The sequence below is a fragment of the Gadus macrocephalus genome, chromosome 12, assembly GCF_031168955.1.
Source record: "Gadus macrocephalus chromosome 12, ASM3116895v1".
NCBI lineage: Eukaryota > Metazoa > Chordata > Actinopteri > Gadiformes > Gadidae > Gadus > Gadus macrocephalus.
Genome location: NC_082393.1, coordinates 27,444,536 through 27,464,927, shown reverse-complemented (window position 1 = coordinate 27,464,927; position 20,392 = coordinate 27,444,536). Strand labels below are relative to the sequence as shown.

Below are 20,392 nucleotides of genomic sequence, written 5' to 3'. Positions count from 1 at the left end.
CATGTACCAGTAAAAAAACAACAGTGTTAACCCTTATGTTTTTTTTCATGACGACCAATAAAAAACAACAGTGTTACCCCTTTTGGTTTTTTTCATGACGACCAAAGAAAAACGCAGTGTCACCTCTCATGTTTCATTTGATAAAAACGACAGTGTTACCCCCTATGCTTTAATGAATAAATATCGACAGTGTTACCCCTCATGTTTCATTTGATAAAAACGAGTGTTACCCCTTATGTTTTATTTCATGACGACCAATAAAAAACCAACAGTGTTACCCCTTATGTTTTTTTTCATGACGACCAATAAAAAACAACAGTGTTACCCCTTATGTTTTTTTTCATGACGACCAATAAAAAACAACAGTGTTAACCCTTATGTTTTTTTTCATGACGACCAATAAAAAAACAACAGTGTTACCCCTTATGTTTTTTTTCATGACGACCAAAGAAAAACAACAGTGTTACCCCTTATGGTTTTTTCATGACGACCAAAGAAAAACGACAGTGTCACCCCTCATGTATCATTTGATTAAAAACAACAGTGTTACCCCCTATGTTTTAATGGATAAATATCGACAGTGTTACCCCTTATGTTTCATTTGATAAAAACGATAGTTGTGTTTTTTTTTCATGACGACCAATAAAAAACAACAGTGTTACCCCTTATGGTTTTTTTCATGACGACCAAAGAAAAACGACAGTGTTACCCATTATGTTTCATTTGATAAAAACGACAGTGTTACCCCTTATGTTTTTTTTCATGTACCAATAAAAAAAACAACAGTGTTAACCCTTATGTTTTTTTTCATGACAACCAATTAAAAAACAAGTGTTACCCCTTATGTTTTTTTTCACGACGACCAATACAAAACAACAGTGTCACCCCTCATGTTTCATTTGATAAAAACAACAGTGTTACCCACTATGTTTTAATGAATAAATATCGACAGTGTTACCCCTCATGTTTCATTTGATAAAAACGACAATGTTACCCCTTATGTTTTTTTCATGACGACCAAAGAAAAACAAGTGTTACCCCTTATGGTTTTTTTCATGACGACCAATAAAAAAACAACAGTGTTACCCCTTATGGTTTTTTTCATGACGACCAAAGAAAAACGACAGTGTCACCCCTCATGTTTCATTTGATAAAAACAACAGTGTTACCCCCTATGTTTTAATGTATAAATATCGACAGTGTTACCCCATATGTTTCATTTGATAAAAACGACAGTGTTACCTCTCATGTTTCATTTGATAAAAACGATAGTTGTGTTTTTTTTCATGACGACCAATAAAAAACGACAGTGTTACCCCATATATTTTATTTGACAAAGACAACAGTGTTACCCCTTATGTTTTTTTTCATGACGACCAATAAAAAACGACAGTGTTACCCCTCATATTTTATTTGACAAAGACAACAGTGTTACCCCTTATGTTTTTTTTTCATGACGACCAATAAAAAAACAACAGTGTTAACCCTTATGTTTTTTTTCATGACGACCAATAAAAAACAACAGTGTTACCCCTTATGTTTTTTTTCATGACGACCAATAAAAAAACAACAGTGTTACCCCTTATGTTTTTTTTTCATGTACCAATAAAAAAACAACAGTGTTAACCCTTATGTTTATTTTCATGACGACCAATGAAAAAACAACAGTGTTACCCCTTATGTTTTTTTTCACGACGACCAATACAAAACAACAGTGTTACCCCTTATGGTTTTTTTTCATGACGACCAATAAAAAACAACAGTGTTACCCCTTTTGGTTTTTTTCATGACGACCAAAGAAAAACGCAGTGTCACCCCTCATGTTTCATTTGATAAAAACGACAGTGTAACCCCCTATGCTTTAATGAATAAATATCGACAGTGTTACCCCTCATGTTTCATTTGATAAAAACGACAATGTTACCCCTTATGTTTTTTTCATGACGACCAATGAAAAAACAACAGTGTTACCCCTTATGGTTTTTTTCATGACGACCAAAGAAAAACGACAGTGTCACCCCTCATGTTTCATTTGATAAAAACAACAGTGTTACCCCCTATGTTTTAATGTATGAATATCGACAGTGTTACCCCATATGTTTCATTTGATAAAAACGACAGTGTTACCCCTCATGTTTCATTTGATAAAAACGATAGTTGTGTTTTTTTTCATGACGACCAATAAAAAACGACAGTGTTACCCCTCATATTTTATTTGACAAAGACAACAGTGTTACCCCTTATGTTTTTTATCATGACGGCCGATAAAAAACGACAGAGTTACCCCTTATGTTTTTTTTCATGACGACGAATAAAAAACAACAGTGTTAACCCTTATGTTTTTTTTCATGACGACCAATAAAAAACAAGTGTTACCCCTTATGTTTTTTTTCATGACGACAATTAAAAACAACAGTGTTACCCCTTATGTTTTTTTTCATGACGACCAATAAAAAACAACAGTGTTAACCCTTTTTTTTTTTTTCATGAAGACCAATAAAAAACAACAGTGTTACCCCTTATGTTTTTTTTCATGACGACCAATAAAAAACGACCCATATTTTATTTGACAAAGACAACAGTGTTACCCCTTATGTTTTTTATCATGACGGCCGATAAAAAACGACAGTTACCCCTTATGTTTTTTTTCATGACGACGAATAAAAAACAACAGTGTTAACCCTTATGTTTTTTTTCATGAAGACCAATAAAAAACAACAGTGTTACCCCTTATGTTTTTTTTCATGACAACCAATAAAAAACAACAGTGTTAACCCTTATGTTTTTTTTCATGACGACCAATAAAAAACGACTTATACTTTATTTGACAAAGACAATAGTGTTAACCTTTATGTTTTTTTTCATGACGACCAATAAAAAACAGTGTTACCCCTTATGTTTTTTTTCATGACAACCAATAAAAAACAAGTGTTACCCCTTATGTTTTTTTTCATGACGACCAATAAAAAACAAGTGTTACCCCTTATGTTTTTTTTCATGACGACCAATAAAAAACAACAGTGTTACCCCTTATGTCTTTTCATGACGACCAATAAAAAACAAGTGTTACCCCTTATGTTTTTTTTCTTGACGACCAATAAAAAACAACAGTGTTACCCCTTATGTTTTTTCATGACGACAAATAAAAAACAACAGTGTTACCCCTTATGTTTTTTTTCATGACGGCCGATAAAAAACAAGTGTTACCCCTTATGTTTTTTTTCATGACGACCAATAAAAAACAACAGTGTTAACCCTTTTTTTTTTTTCCATGAAGACCAATAAAAAACAACAGTGTTACTCCTTATGTTTTTTTTCATGACGACCAATAAAAAACGACCCATATTTTATTTAACAAAGACAACAGTGTTACCCCTTATGTTTTTTATCATGACGGCCGATAAAAAACGACAGAGTTACCCCTTATGTTTTTTTTCATGACGACCAATAAAAAAGAACAGTGTTTCCCCTTATCTTTTTTTTCATGACGACCAATAAAAAACAACAGTGTTACCCCTTATGTTTTTTTTCATGACAACCAATAAAAAACAACAGTGTTAACGCTTATGTTTTTTTTCATGACGACCAATAAAAAACGACTTATACTTTATTTGACAAAGACAATAGTGTTAACCTTTATGTTTTTTTTCATGACGACCAATAAAAAACAACAGTGTTACCCCTTATGTTTTTTTTCATGACAACCAATAAAAAACAAGTGTTACCCCTTATGTTTTTTTTCATGACGACCAATAAAAAACAAGTGTTACCCCTTCTGTTTTTTTTCATGACGACCAATAAAAAACAACAGTGTTACCCCTTATGTTTTTTTTCATGGCAACCAATAAAAAACGACTTATACTTTATTTGACAAAGACAATAGTGTTAACCTTTATGTTTTTTTTCATGACGACCAATAAAAAACAACAGTGTTACCCCTTATGTTTTTTTTCATGACAACCAATAAAAACAACAGTGTTACCCCTTATGTTTTTTTTCATGACGACCAATAAAAAACGACCCATATTTTATTTAACAAAGACAACAGTGTTACCCCTTATGTTTTTTATCATGACGGCCGATAAAAAACGACAGAGTTACCCCTTATGTTTTTTTTCATGACGACCAATAAAAAAGAACAGTGTTTCCCCTTATCTTTTTTTTCATGACGACCAATAAAAAACAACAGTGTTACCCCTTATGTTTTTTTTCATGACAACCAATAAAAAACAACAGTGTTAACCCTTATGTTTTTTTTCATGACGACCAATAAAAAACGACTTATACTTTATTTGACAAAGACAATAGTGTTAACCTTTATGTTTTTTTTCATGATGACCAATAAAAAACAACAGTGTTACCCCTTATGTTTTTTTTCATGACAACCAATAAAAAACAAGTGTTACCCCTTATGTTTTTTTTCATGACGACCAATAAAAAACAAGTGTTACCCCTTATGTTTTTTTTCATGACGACCAATAAAAAACAACAGTGTTACCCCTTATGTTTTTTTTCATGACAACCAATAAAAAACAAGTGTTACCCCTTATGTTTTTTTTCATGACGACCAATAAAAAACAACAGTGTTAACCCTTTTTTTTTTTTCCATGAAGACCAATAAAAAACAACAGTGTTACCCCTTATGTTTTTTTTCATGACAACCAATGAAAAACAACAGTGTTAACCCTTATGTTTTTTTTCATGACGACCAATAAAAAACGACTTATACTTTATTTGACAAAGACAATAGTGTTAACCTTTATGTTTTTTTTCATGACGACCAATAAAAAACAACAGTGTTACCCCTTATGTTTTTTTTCATGACAACCAATAAAAAACAAGTGTTACCCCTTATGTTTTTTTTCATGACGACCAATAAAAAACAACAGTGTTACCCCTTATGTTTTTTTTCATGGCAACCAATAAAAAACGACTTATACTTTATTTGACAAAGACAATAGTGTTAACCTTTATGTTTTTTTTCATGACGACCAATAAAAAACAACAGTGTTACCCCTTATGTTTTTTTTCATGACAACCAATAAAAAACAACAGTGTTACCCCTTATGTTTTTTTTCATGACGACCAATAAAAAACGACCCATATTTTATTTAACAAAGACAACAGTGTTACCCCTTATGTTTTTTATCATGACGGCCGATAAAAAACGACAGAGTTACCCCTTATGTTTTTTTTCATGACGACCAATAAAAAAGAACAGTGTTTCCCCTTATCTTTTTTTTCATGACGACCAATAAAAAACAACAGTGTTACCCCTTATGTTTTTTTTCATGACAACCAATAAAAAACAACAGTGTTAACCCTTATGTTTTTTTTCATGACGACCAATAAAAAACGACTTATACTTTATTTGACAAAGACAATAGTGTTAACCTTTATGTTTTTTTTCATGATGACCAATAAAAAACAACAGTGTTACCCCTTATGTTTTTTTTCATGACAACCAATAAAAAACAAGTGTTACCCCTTATGTTTTTTTTCATGACGACCAATAAAAAACAAGTGTTACCCCTTATGTTTTTTTTCATGACGACCAATAAAAAACAACAGTGTTACCCCTTATGTTTTTTTCCTTGACGACCAATAAAAAACAACAGTGTTACCCCTTATGTTTTTTCATGACGACCAATAAAAAACAAGTGTTACCCCTTATGTTTTTTTTCTTGACAACCAATAAAAAACAACAGTGTTACCCCTTATGTTTTTTCATGACGACAAATAAAAAACAACAGTGTTACCCCTTATGTTTTTTTTCATGACGGCCGATAAAAACGACAGTGTTTCCCTTATCTTTTTTTTCATGACGACCAATAAAAAACAACAGTGTTACCCCTTATGTTTTTTTTCATGATGACCAATAAAAAACAACAGTGTTACCCCTTATGTTTTTTTTCATGACGACCAATAAAAAACAAGTGTTACCCCTTATGTTTTTTTTCATGACGACCAATAAAAAACAACAGTGTTACCCCTTATGTTTTTTTTCATGACGACCAATAAAAAACAAGTGTTACCCCTTATGTTTTTTTTCATGACGACCAATAAAAAACAACAGTGTTAACCCTTTTTTTTTTTTCCATGAAGACCAATAAAAAACAACAGTGTTACTCCTTATGTTTTTTTTCATGACGACCAATAAAAAACGACCCATATTTTATTTGACAAAGACAACAGTGTTACCCCTTATGTTTTTTATCATGACGGCCGATAAAAAACGACAGAGTTACCCCTTATGTTTTTTTTCATGACGACGAATAAAAAACAAAAGTGTTAACCCTTATGTTCTTTTTCATGAAGACCAATAAAAAACAACAGTGTTACCCCTTATGTTTTTTTTCATGGCAACCAATAAAAAACGACTTATACTTTATTTGACAAAGACAATAGTGTTAACCTTTATGTTTTTTTTCATGACGACCAATAAAAAACAACAGTGTTACCCCTTATGTTTTTTTTCATGACAACCAATAAAAAACAACAGTGTTACCCCTTATGTTTTTTTCCTTGACGACCAATAAAAAACAACAGTGTTACCCCTTATGTTTTTTCATGACGACCAATAAAAAACAAGTGTTACCCCTTATGTTTTTTTTCTTGACGACCAATAAAAAACAACAGTGTTACCCCTTATGTTTTTTCATGACGACAAATAAAAAACAACAGTGTTACCCCTTATGTTTTTTTTCATGACGGCCGATATAAACGACAGTGTTTCCCTTATCTTTTTTTTCATGACGACCAATAAAAAACAACAGTGTTACCCCTTATGTTTTTTTTCATGATGACCAATAAAAAACAACAGTGTTACCCCTTATGTTTTTTTTCATGACGACCAATAAAAAACAAGTGTTACCCCTTATGTTTTTTTTCATGACGACCAATAAAAAACAACAGTGTTACCCCTTATGTTTTTTTTCATGACAACCAATAAAAAACGAGTGTTACCCCTTATGTTTTTTTTCATGACGACCAATAAAAAACAAGTGTTACCCCTTATGTTTTTTTTCATGACGACCAATAAAAAACAACAGTGTTACCCCTTATGTTTTTTTTCATGGCAACCAATAAAAAACGACTTATACTTTATTTGACAAAGACAATAGTGTTAACCTTTATGTTTTTTTTCATGACGACCAATAAAAAACAACAGTGTTACCCCTTATGTTTTTTTCAAGACGACCAATAAAAAACAAGTGTTACCCCTTATGTTTTTTTTCTTGACGTCCAATAAAAAACAACAGTGTTACCCCTTATGTTTTTTTTCATGACGACCAATAAAAAATGACTTATACTTTATTTGACAAAGACAATAGTGTTAACCTTTATGGTTTCTTTCATGACGACCAATAAAAAACAAGTGTTACCCCTTATGTTTTTTTTCTTGACGACCAATAAAAAACAACAATGTTACCCCCTATGTTTTTTTTCATGAAGACCAATAAGAAACAACAGTGTTACCCCTTATGTTTTTTTTCATGATGACCAATAAAAAACAACAGTGTTACCCCTTATGTTTTTTTTCATGACGACCAATAAAAAACAGTGTTAACCCTTTTTTTTTTTTCATGAAGACCAATAAAAAACAACAGTGTTACTCCTTATGTTTTTTTTCATGACGACCAATAAAAAACGACCCATATTTTATTTGACAAAGACAACAGTGTTACCCCTTATGTTTTTTATCATGACGGCCGATAAAAAACGACAGAGTTACCCCTTATGTTTTTTTTCATGACGACGAATAAAAAACAACAGTGTTAACCCTTATGTTTTTTTTCATGACGACCAATAAAAAACAAGTGTTAGCCCTTATGTTTTTTTTCATGACGACCAATAAAAAACAACAGTGTTACCCCTTATGTTTTTTTTCATTACGACCAATAAAAAACAACAGTGTTAACCCTTTTTTTTTTTTTCATGAAGACCAATAAAAAACAACAGTGTTACCCCTTATGTTTTTTTTCATGACGACCAATAAAAAACGACCCATATTTTATTTGACAAAGACAACAGTGTTACCCCTTATGTTTTTTATCATGACGGCCGATAAAAAACAACAGAGTTACCCCTTATGTTTTTTTTCATGACGACGAATAAAAAACAACAGTGTTAACCCTTATGTTTTTTTTCATGAAGACCAATAAAAAACAACAGTGTTTCCCCTTATCTTTTTTTTCATGACGGCCGATAAAAAACAACAGAGTTACCCCTTATGTTTTTTTTCATGACGACGAATAAAAAACAACAGTGTTAACCCTTATGTTTTTTTTCATGAAGACCAATAAAAAACAACAGTGTTTCCCCTTATCTTTTTTTTCATGACGACCAATAAAAAACAACAGTGTTACCCATTATGTTTTTTTTCATGACAACCAATTAAAAAACAACAGTGTTAACCCTTATGTTTTTTTTCATGACGACCAATAAAAAACGACTTATACTTTATTTGACAAAGACAATAGTGTTAACCTTTATGTTTTTTTTCATGACGACCAATAAAAAACAACAGTGTTACCCCTTATGTTTTTTTTCATGACAACCAATAAAAAACAAGTGTTACCCCTTATGTTTTTTTTCATGACGACCAATAAAAAACAAGTGTTACCCCTTATTTTTTTTTTCATGACGACCAATAAAAAACAACAGTGTTACCCCTTATGTTTTTTTTCATGGCAACCAATAAAAAACGACTTATACTTTATTTGACAAAGACAATAGTGTTAACCTTTATGTTTTTTTTCATGACGACCAATAATAAACAACAGTGTTACCCCTTATGTTTTTTTCATGACGACCAATAAAAAACAAGTGTTACCCCTTATGTTTTTTTTCATGGCAACCAATAAAAAACGACTTATACTTTATTTGACAAAGACAATAGTGTTAACCTTTATGTTTTTTTTCATGACGACCAATAAAAAACAACAGTGTTACCCCTTATGTTTTTTTCAAGACGACCAATAAAAAACAAGTGTTACCCCTTATGTTTTTTTTCTTGACGTCCAATAAAAAACAACAGTGTTACCCCTTATGTTTTTTTTCATGAAGACCAATAAAAAACAACAGTGTTACCCCTTATGTTTTTTTTCATGATGACCAATAAAAAACAACAGTGTTACCCCTTATGTTTTTTTTTCATGACGACCAATAAAAAACAACAGTGTTAACCCTTTTTTTTTTTTTCATGACGACCAATAAAAAACAAGTGTTACCCCTTATGTTTTTTTCATGACGACCAATAAAAAACAACAGTGTTACCCCTTATGTTTTTTTTCATGGCAACCAATAAAAAACGACTTATACTTTATTTGACAAAGACAATAGTGTTAACCTTTATGTTTTTTTTCATGACGACCAATAAAAAACAACAGTGTTACCCCTTATGTTTTTTTCATGACGACCAATAAAAAACAAGTGTTACCCCTTATGTTTTTTTTCTTGACGACCAATAAAAAACAACAGTGTTACCCCTTATGTTTTTTCATGACGACCAATAAAAAACAAGTGTTACCCCTTATGTTTTTTTTCTTGACGACCAATAAAAAACAACAGTGTTACCCCTTATGTTTTTTCATGACGACAAATAAAAAACAACAGTGTTACCCCTTATGTTTTTTTTCATGACGGCCGATAAAAAACAAGTGTTACCCCTTATGTTTTTTTTCATGACGACCAATAAAAAACAACAGTGTTACCCCTTATGTTTTTTTTCATGGCAACCAATAAAAAACGACTTATACTTTATTTGACAAAGACAATAGTGTTAACCTTTATGTTTTTTTTCATGACGACCAATAAAAAACAACAGTGTTACCCCTTATGTTTTTTTCAAGACGACCAATAAAAAACAAGTGTTACCCCTTATGTTTTTTTTCTTGACGTCCAATAAAAAACAACAGTGTTACCCCTTATGTTTTTTTTCATGACGACCAATAAAAAATGACTTATACTTTATTTGACAAAGACAATAGTGTTAACCTTTATGGTTTCTTTCATGACGACCAATAAAAAACAAGTGTTACCCCTTATGTTTTTTTTCTTGACGACCAATAAAAAACAACAATGTTACCCCCTATGTTTTTTTTCATGAAGACCAATAAAAAACAACAGTGTTACCCCTTATGTTTTTTTTCATGATGACCAATAAAAAACAACAGTGTTACCCCTTATGTTTTTTTTCATGACGACCAATAAAAAACAGTGTTAACCCTTTTTTTTTTTTCATGAAGACCAATAAAAAACAACAGTGTTACTCCTTATGTTTTTTTTCATGACGACCAATAAAAAACGACCCATATTTTATTTGACAAAGACAACAGTGTTACCCCTTATGTTTTTTATCATGACGGCCGATAAAAGACGACAGAGTTACCCCTTATGTTTTTTTTCATGACGACGAATAAAAAACAACAGTGTTAACCCTTATGTTTTTTTTCATGACGACCAATAAAAAACAAGTGTTAGCCCTTATGTTTTTTTTCATGACGACCAATAAAAAACAACAGTGTTACCCCTTATGTTTTTTTTCATTACGACCAATAAAAAACAACAGTGTTAACCCTTTTTTTTTTTTTCATGAAGACCAATAAAAAACAACAGTGTTACCCCTTATGTTTTTTTTCATGACGACCAATAAAAAACGACCCATATTTTATTTGACAAAGACAACAGTGTTACCCCTTATGTTTTTTATCATGACGGCCGATAAAAAACAACAGAGTTATCCCTTATCTTTTTTTTCATGACGACCAATAAAAAACAACACTGTTACCCCTTATGTTTTTTTTCATGATGACCAATAAAAAACAACAGTGTTACCCCTTATGTTTTTTTTCATGACGACCAATAAAAAACAAGTGTTACCCCTTATGTTTTTTTTCATGACGACCAATAAAAAACAACAGTGTTACCCCTTATGTTTTTTTTCATGACAACCAATAAAAAACGAGTGTTACCCCTTATGTTTTTTTTCATGAAGACCAATAAAAAACAAGTGTTACCCCTTATGTTTTTTTTCATGACGACCAATAAAAAACAACAGTGTTACCCCTTATGTTTTTTTTCATGGCAACCAATAAAAAACAGTGTTAACCCTTTTTTTTTTTTTCATGAAGACCAATAAAAAACAACAGTGTTACTCCTTATGTTTTTTTTCATGACGACCAATAAAAAACGACCCATATTTTATTTGACAAAGACAACAGTGTTACCCCTTATGTTTTTTATCATTACGGCCGATAAAAAACGACAGAGTTACCCCTTATGTTTTTTTTCATGACGACGAATAAAAAACAACAGTGTTAACCCTTTTGTTTTTTTTCATGACGACCAATAAAAAACAAGTGTTAGCCCTTATGTTTTTTTTCATGACGACCAATAAAAAACAACAGTGTTACCCCTTATGTTTTTTTTCATTACGACCAATAAAAAACAACAGTGTTAACCCTTTTTTTTTTTTTCATGAAGACCAATAAAAAACAACAGTGTTACCCCTTATGTTTTTTTTCATGACGACCAATAAAAAACGACCCATATTTTATTTGACAAAGACAACAGTGTTACCCCTTATGTTTTTTATCATGACAGCCGATAAAAAACAACAGAGTTACCCCTTATGTTTTTTTTCATGACGACGAATAAAAAACAACAGTGTTAACCCTTATGTTTTTTTTCATGAAGACCAATAAAAAACAACAGTGTTTCCCCTTATCTTTTTTTTCATGACGACCAATAAAAAACACCAGTGTTACCCCTTATGTTTTTTTTCATGACAACCAATTAAAAAACAACAGTGTTAACCCTTATGTTTTTTTTCATGACGACCAATAAAAAACGACTTATACTTTATTTGACAAAGACAATAGTGTTAACCTTTATGTTTTTTTTCATGACGACCAATAAAAAACAACAGTGTTACCCCTTATGTTTTTTTTCATGACAACCAATAAAAAACAAGTGTTACCCCTTATGTTTTTTTTCATGACGACCAATAAAAAACAAGTGTTACCCCTTATGTTTTTTTTCATGACGACCAATAAAAAACAACAGTGTTACCCCTTATGTTTTTTTTCATGGCAACCAATAAAAAACGACTTATACTTTATTTGACAAAGACAATAGTGTTAACCTTTATGTTTTTTTTCATGACGACCAATAATAAACAACAGTGTTACCCCTTATGTTTTTTTCATGACGACCAATAAAAAACAAGTGTTACCCCTTATGTTTTTTTTCTTGACGACCAATAAAAAACAACAGTGTTACCCCTTATGTTTTTTCATGACGACCAATAAAAAACAAGTGTTACCCCTTATGTTTTTTTTCTTGACGACCAATAAAAAACAACAGTGTTACCCCTTATGTTTTTTCATGACGACAAATAAAAAACAACAGTGTTACCCCTTATGTTTTTTTTCATGATGGCCGATAAAAAACAACAGAGTTACCCCTTATGTTTTTTTACATGACGACCAATAAAAAACAACAGTGTTACCCCTTATGTTTTTTTTCATGACGACCAATAAAAAACATCAGTGTTACCCCTTATGATTTTTTTCATGACGACCAACAAAAAACAACAGTGTTACCCCTTATGTTTTTTTTCATGACGACCAATAAAAAACGACAGTGGTACCCCTGTCAACGTTTTTGCGGGGATCCGAACCTGAGCTGTATAGAGTGTTAAGCTCTGAACTTATCAATGCACCATCAAGACACCGGATGAAGTAATCACAAAGGTTATACTTAACTTTATAATATGCATGAAATAGAGATAATTGTCTTCCAACAGAGGACATCAACCGGACTTGAACCCCGGTCTCCAGGGGGTTAGCTCACAGCTCTCTCCACTTCCCACTGAGATTTATAATTTAAATATGTCTGAGGTTATATATGACAATAGACAATAGATATGTGCAATAGACATGATAGCATTTCGTTTTAAATTAAAGATAATGTGTTTTCCACATAAATTGAGCCGCGATCTCCAGTGGGTTAGGCGGAGTGCACTCCACTGCACCACTGAGGCGATGACAATACACAATAATCAATCATCAATAAAGAGGATATACATGACATTAAAATGTATGTGTGTATTTCTATTATTTCCCTTGTTTTTTTTCATGACGACCAATAAAAAAACGACAGTGTTACCCCTTATGATTTTTCATGACGACCAAAGAAAAATGACAGTGTCACCCCTCATGTTTCATTTGATAAAAACGACAGTGTTACCCCTCATGTTACATTTGATTAAAACGACAGTGTTACCCCTTGTGTTTTTTTTCATGACGACCAAAGAAAAACAAGCGTTACCCCCTATGTTTTATTTGATAAATATCGACAGTGTTACCCTTTTTGTTTTTTTTCATGACGACCAATAAAAAACAACAGTGTTCCCACCTGCAGGACTTCATTATTCCGTTTCGTCCTCCTCGACCCCTCCGTCCTTCAACAGCGTGTCTTCTTTCAATCCCCGTTTATCCATATCCAAAGCCGAAACTCATTGCAAACATTTTGTTCATCCGTTTGTCCGAGGAAATACAACACCAGCAACTCTCACGACCAGTGGCGGTGGGTCAATAGGGGGCGCTAGGGCGCCGCCCCTCCGTGAAATATTCACTTGAATATATCTGCCAACTATTAATAAACTATTATCATTACATCAATCAAAAAAACTACATAGCGTTTGTCCTCGATTAGGGTTAGTGTGTGTAATTGTGTGACATGCTTGTCACTGCCAGCAACCATTTAAATGCGTCTGAACGTCAATGATTTGGGCTAGGCTAGTTATTGGTCATTCGAAATAAAGCCCTCCTCCAAGTCAGGAGCGCCGGCCACGTTGAAGTCAATGTAAGCTCACTAACTTTTTGCTGTCTATCAAGCAGAGACAGCTTTTCATTGGCGCACCAGTGTTCGCCCTCGGGTCGCACCAGTGTGCGCCCCCGGGCCAGGCCAATGGTATCGCTTTTCTTTTTTGTTATCACTATATGACTGGACAATTCAGCGAATCGATCAAATAGGCTACCTCCCTCAGCAGCAATCGCGCACCGCAACTACATGTAGAGGGGAGATAGATCGCTAACTAGCCGAGAGTAGTAAGCACTTTTCCACCCTTTTCAGTTGAGGAATTGGACTCCCCAAGCAATGTTATACTTAAAAGGAGCAAGTAAATTACATATTAATTTAGTCTTTCGGCCTGTAGCATATAAACAAAATGAAGCAACTGTCCCATATTTCTAACTGCATTTGAAGTAGACATTGAGACTCACAAAAAATGGACGCTATAGGACAGTGATCATGATTTGTCTCAATATCAGAATAACAACAATGGGTCAAATAGCAATGGCTGGTGGAATGGCCATGAAGTAGGTCTGTATATGCAGTGTAAGCTTGTCCAGGCCCTGCAAGTCAGGATGTAGGCTATGAATCTGAATGAAAAGTAGGTAAATAGGTAGTGGCCATCCCCAAAATGCACCAGAATACAGGAAATCGAATCTATTAAATCCAAAAAAGATTATGGGGGGGGGGGGACCTCAGACCCCCTGTCTATTACTTTGCCCCACCAACATGTTTGATCGCCAGCCGCCACTGGCCTGTAGCATGTTGTGGAAGAAGCCAGTATTTTGCAGAGCATCTTTCCTTAATCTTTGATGAATTAATCATCCTTTTATGATTTTTGACATTCCAGTATTTTTTTTTCCACTAGCCTATATGTCCTTTAGCACAAAAACACTTTTACGCCATAATTATGCGAGATACTGGTTGTCAGGCTGAAATGTTTCATAACCGAGGACTGGGTTATGCTCTGACTGACACTATAGGGACTTGGGTTTGATGACTAACCCCGGACAGGTCTGATCAGTCTTTCACGCTACAAGCCTCTGAAGCGCTCACAGCTTCTGCCAGAGTAGAGTTGAGGCGTTCACAACTTGAGACGATCTGCAAAGGATCTGTACTGCCATCTACTGGTCACATCGCAATCTTTAATGAAGCTTGGAAACAATGACATTAAAGACAGATTCTTTAATATCAGGAAGGTTTTTAAAATATATACACAGAACAGGTTTCCAGTGGTTGGATTTCAATTTTTAAGATCAGTTGTTAGGTTGACTAAGGTTAACCTACTGTAGGCTAACCAAAAGCCATGATTGGCCCTTACGGATGAGCGACCAATCTGACAACACCAAACTTGATTAACAAATGCAGATATTACTTGAATTAAAAGAGGACGCTATGCATGCTAATGATCAAACACCATCACCACAACAGTAAAACACACTACACTTTCCCATCTCTCCCAAGATCCAGTGATGGAAAATCTGCGTTGTCTACATGGATTGTTTTCTTTTAAGTTCATAAGAGTTTATAAAGGCATTAACACCCCCAGATTTAGTGGGGGAGAAGGAAAACCAATAGCAACAGTCACCATGGAAACGTAACCGTTTCATATTTTTCTTGTGTGCTTCGTCGACTGCCTTATGTCCCCATCTGTGATCCTTCGACAAAGTCGACAAAGGCAGTTTTTAATTTCCAGCGAGTTCATTGATCCGGGCGGTTTGTTGAGTGTCACCATAACAACCGACTACAACAAACCACCACAAACTGTCGTCCTGTCCGCCGCCGCCCACGGAGAAGATAAAGAGCCCCGGCTCGGTCTGGGGACCCCCAGAGAGCGGGGGACCCCCCCCCCGCGGTCTGGGGACAGGGGGCTACACGGCGGGCTCGGCCTGCGGGGGCGCGTCCCCCTCCAGCAGGCTGTAGGAGGCGTGGCTCTGGTACGGCCGCTGCAGCGGGTGCGACAGCAGCTTGGCCATGCAGTTGTGGAGCTCGACGGCCGGGCCGCTCAGGGACACCTCGAAGCGGTAGCACAGGCCCCGGGCGTCCAGATCGCAGAAGGAGCGGTAGTTGTCCTGAAGGCCGGGAGCACGCAAGACAAAACATGGATCGAAATCACTGAGACCACGCAGTGGGAGGCTACGCAGTGGGAGGCTACGCAGTGGGAGGCTACGCAATGGGAGGCTACGCAGTGGGAGGCTACGCAGTGGGAGGCTACGCAGTGGGAGGCTACGCAGTGGGAGGCTACGCAATGGGAGGCTACGCAGTGGGAGGCTACGCAGTGGGAGGCTACGCAGTGGGAGGCTACACAATGTGCCTTTAAGTTGTTTATAAAGAGAGCAGGTTTAAATAAATACAAATTGTAAGCTTTATTTGTTTTGTAGGACCTTTGTGTTTTGTTCAGTACTTTGTACTGAGGTTGTTTTGTGTTGTCTTGATGATTCAATAGAATCCATTTGATTCATGTGATGCTTATACCAGTGATTCTGTACCCGCGTACCTGACCTGCACAGCGGATTATGAATAGGTTGTCTCACGATAATCGTACACATTAGTTTCAATATCCAAAGGTAGAACTGAATCATTTGACACTGCATCAAAGTAAGAGTATACATTGGAGGGCCTTGAAGGTCAGATGTTAGTGAGCAGCAGAACTGGATCACAGCCTTCAGTCGGCTCTCACCCTCCAGCTGCTGTCAGAGTCCTCCGCCCCGTTGTGCAGGTACACCACATCCAGGAAGAAGTACGGCGACTGCAGCATCTTCTACAAGGGACACATCGGGCAGCAAGGGTTTTTACTCAACACAAGGAAAGTTCCAGAGATATGAATGGTAGCAGACAGTATGGTACAACACTCACAATAACCCCTAGCACATAGCGATAGAGCCAGAGATATGAATGGTAGCAGACAGTATGGTACAACACTCACAATAACCCCTAGCACATAGCGATAGAGCCAGAGATATGAATGGTAGCAGACAGCCCCTAGATTGTGTTATTTAGAAGTAGAAGCGATAGCCCATGCACAGCATAGTGCTACAGCAGTAATAGACAAGAGGTTCTCATCTTGTGACCCCAATCAGTTCACCCCCATGCCTGTCCACTCAGAGGAGAGTCCAACTCTATCTAGTAGCTCTGGTGTCACCAAGCAACCATGAGTACAACGGGGAAGCAGGGCAGCAGGGGGCGCTCACGCTGACAGCCTCCGACGGGCTGAAGAGCATCTGGCCCACTTGGCGGCTGTACAGCAGCAGCGCCCGCACCACGAAGGGTGGAGGGATGGTCAGGACGTTGTCCATTATCGGCAGCTCAATCTTCTGACGGCTGCAAAGAAACCGGATTATCATTTAAATCCATTCAATGGATTCATTCATATGAAACACTTTACATGTGGTGAGATTATGACAGGGATATGGAAGAGGTTGCATAATACTCACATTACGTTGAGAAGATCTTCCAGGTCTTGAAAAGGAACGTGTCAGGGAAATAACGTACAGTACGTTCCTATCTGCTCCTACTTTATGGTTGGAGCAGTACTGGATGAATAATCCACTGAATATTGAATCCATATACCAGTGCAATATTATTTCAAGAATATCCTCCCCCGAGGTAGACTACTATCTTTTGTGTCTTATCCATGTTTACTGTACCAGATGCTGCTGAGCCTGGCCCACCTCCACTACTACTGTTCTGGCCTCTATTGGACCATGAAGGCCCTGCCGTCAGTCAGGCCGCCGGGCCCAGGAACACCAATCAATATCAGAGAGGATCTCTACAGTGTGTTTGCTGTAGAGCATGTTGCGTCTAGCATGTAGTGGGTTAATCTGTTAGATTATAAAATGTATGTGAACTATCATGTATGCAAGTAGGCTGAAAGGATACTGAAAGATTCACACACATTGGTGTCCAGGTCATACAGACAGCTGCACAGCTCTCTGGGGTCAGAGGTGAACCCCGACAGCTAAAACACAAACATAGGGTTAGGGTTAGGGCTAGGGTAACCCTAACCCTAACATAGAGACATTACAGTCAAAAAGTACTAATGCTACATCGTGAGAAGACCGTCCACACAGGGTTGCTGAATAAGCCTGCCCCAGGTGTCCATGCTGTTGTAACTCTTCTCTGTTACAGAAGAAAAACACTAAAACAAACCCTGGTAGCACACAGGTGGGATTCTGATCCTTTTCCACCGGCGGTCGCGGCTCAACTCGACGTGACTGAGTGGCACCACTTGGTTTGGTTCCAGTCACTAGAAAGTACCTCTTCAGCGCGGGCGTGTCGTTATTCTAGCACACATGCGCGAAACTGCGACACATACGCGACCACGTGACACACAAACAGACCTCCGTCACGGTCCACAGCGTGTTCTTGCAGGCTGACCCTGCCAGGTTCAATAATCAATCACTATTGTTGACTGAACGCCAGGTGTGGGGTGGCAGGCTCGGAGGTCGCGCTCATCATGACTCGTCCAGTGGCGTCACTCTGGCCAATTGGTGGCCAGCAGCCTGTTTACCTCACATAAAAGTATCAGATCAGCTCTCTTGAATCCTCGACGGAAAAAAGTATCAGGTACCTTGTTTAGGCGATCGAAATGCAAGAAAAGGGGGGCTGAGTCGAGGCGAATTGAGCTGTACTATCGATGGTAAATGGTGTTGGTTCACAGTAGTGCCAATGAGTACATTTTGCTGTCCCTTATCTTTCGATGGTCTAATGTGATCGGCTGTATTGAGATGGAGCCATGAGGAGCTTACCCAAAGAGCGTCGTCGTTCACTACAACCAGAGCAAACTCGTGCCTCTTGTCAATCTTATGCTTTGTTCTGACGAACATCTCAATCATCTTCTGGGATATGTTCAGGGCGTTGGTTTTGGACCTAAGTGTAAACACAAACACTTTTCAGTTTCCTTCCAGTGCAAATACCCCTCCAAAAAAGGTGACATTTTTCTTGAATAATGTATAGTAACATGTTGTCACATGACAACTCACCCATTAAACGACTCCAGCTTCTGCAACGACATCTCCTCCGAGAGATCTAAACAGATGATCTATCCGAAGGGTTAGAAGGTCAGAGAGGCGTTCAGGCCTTATTGGAACAGGGTTCAATATAGCAGTGCACCCTTTAATCAGAACTCTGCAAGCTGGGATCCATCAGAAAGGTGCAGGGAGGGACATACCACTTTCTCTGGACAGTTGGCACGGGGGGCACGGAGCTGGTATTCGGCAATGGGAGGAATGGGAGGAATGGGAGGAATGGGAGGAACAGCAGCCGCCAGCGGGGGCGGTGGCTGGGATGGTTTAGGACGTTCTTTCGCAGCGACCGACGTGGCAAACGACCCGCTGGCATTGGCAGAGGCTACTGCTGCTGCCCCTGGGGTCCCGACAGGACCTGAGGCCGCCGTGGAGCCGGAGGTGGTGGTGGTGGTGGGCGGGCTGTCACTGGTGGAGGCCTCTCCCTCCCCCTCCACCCGGCTGCCCACTGCGGGTTGAGGGCTGATGGGGTTCACGGTGCCCCCCAGGCTGCCGGTGCTGCCCCGACGGTCCTCCGCCCCCTCGGGGTTGGAGCGGGTCCGAGGGCGTAGCTCCACCAGACGTTCTTCTCCGTCAGCTGGTCCTGGCTCTGGAGTCTCCATGGAAACTAAAACCATGAAGATATATCGACATATATAACTAGGGGTCTGCTAACTAGCTATTATCATTACCAACCACGACTGAGACGTCTCCATTGACAAATGGTGGAGAAGTACGCATAAAGAATGAATGCACAAAACGTTTCTACCAGACTAATGATGCCAGCTTTAATCATCAAGACATGAATCGAATGTCATAAAGATCTAGCTAGCATTGTAGCATAGGTTATGCCACGCCCAGAACAAATTAGTTGTCTTCTGATCAACTGTCGGAAAAAATAATCTACAGTATCGAAGAATATGGATATGGATAATATTATAATATGGAGGCCGAGACATGAAGGCTTTGTAAAGATGTTGTTATAATAAAGTCACAGAGCAGCACAACCTTCAGAGAAACCCCGAGACTGACGTTATTAGGCTTAGAATAAAGAAGGAACTTACATTACTGTTGACTGACTTATTAACAATAAACCGGTGCGCAGTTCTAGAAAGCGATGATTAGAAGTGTGTTTGTTGTTGAATGGACTACTTCCTCTTTGGAAACGTCCGAGATGGAACCGACTGGCATCATGGGTAATGTAGTACCCAGAATGTAAAGGTATTTACAATAATTAAAAATATATAATGGAATAGTCATATTAACTGTTTTTCAACTTTTGTTGTCGTAATTACATATTTGATGGTTTACCAATCAACCATTTTACTCACAGAAATATATAAAAACGCGATTATATATTAAAAAAAATATATATAAGAATACATTTTCTGGCATTATGCTAAATCAATATAAAGAGGTACTTATGTTTTTAGCCATGAGCTACATTAGGTAGGGCCATCTGTGCTGGTTAGAGTTAGGTTAGGGCCCATTAAATATCGAAAAACGATATAGTGATGACCAACCCCCTA

The 20,392-nt window shown here is 36.9% G+C and overlaps 1 protein-coding gene and 1 long non-coding RNA gene across 2 annotated transcripts; both read right to left on the bottom strand.

The window, feature by feature from the left end:
* Nucleotides 1-12,992: 12,992 nt before the first annotated feature.
* On the bottom strand, nucleotides 12,993-13,677 carry LOC132469610 (uncharacterized). Its single transcript, XR_009528446.1, has 2 exons — nucleotides 13,570-13,677; nucleotides 12,993-13,468 (listed from the first exon to the last, which is right to left on the bottom strand). It is a non-coding gene; the product is annotated as an uncharacterized LOC132469610 (long non-coding RNA).
* Nucleotides 13,678-14,985: 1,308 nt separating this feature from the next.
* On the bottom strand, nucleotides 14,986-20,061 carry babam1 (BRISC and BRCA1 A complex member 1). Its single transcript, XM_060066709.1, has 9 exons — nucleotides 19,928-20,061; nucleotides 19,031-19,491; nucleotides 18,843-18,901; nucleotides 18,609-18,729; nucleotides 17,740-17,818; nucleotides 17,295-17,319; nucleotides 17,052-17,181; nucleotides 16,541-16,621; nucleotides 14,986-15,932 (listed from the first exon to the last, which is right to left on the bottom strand). The coding sequence occupies exons 2-9, from the start codon at nucleotides 19,484-19,486 to the stop codon at nucleotides 15,732-15,734; spliced, it is 1,152 nt and encodes a 383-aa protein (XP_059922692.1). The 5' UTR covers nucleotides 19,487-19,491; nucleotides 19,928-20,061; the 3' UTR covers nucleotides 14,986-15,731.
* Between the last annotated feature and the right edge of the window lie 331 nt (nucleotides 20,062-20,392).

Excerpts from the sequence above, each read along its gene's own strand:
- babam1 (XM_060066709.1), bottom strand. The coding sequence starts at position 19,486 with ATGGAGACTCCAGAGCCAGGACCAGCTGACGGAGAAGAACGTCTGGTG. Across the intron at positions 18,902-19,030 it reads CCAACTGTCCAGAGAAAGTG|ATCATCTGTTTAGATCTCTC; the intron begins GTATGTCCCTCC and ends CCCTTCGGATAG. Across the intron at positions 16,622-17,051 it reads GCCCGTCGGAGGCTGTCAGC|AAGATGCTGCAGTCGCCGTA; the intron begins GTGAGCGCCCCC and ends TGTCCCTTGTAG.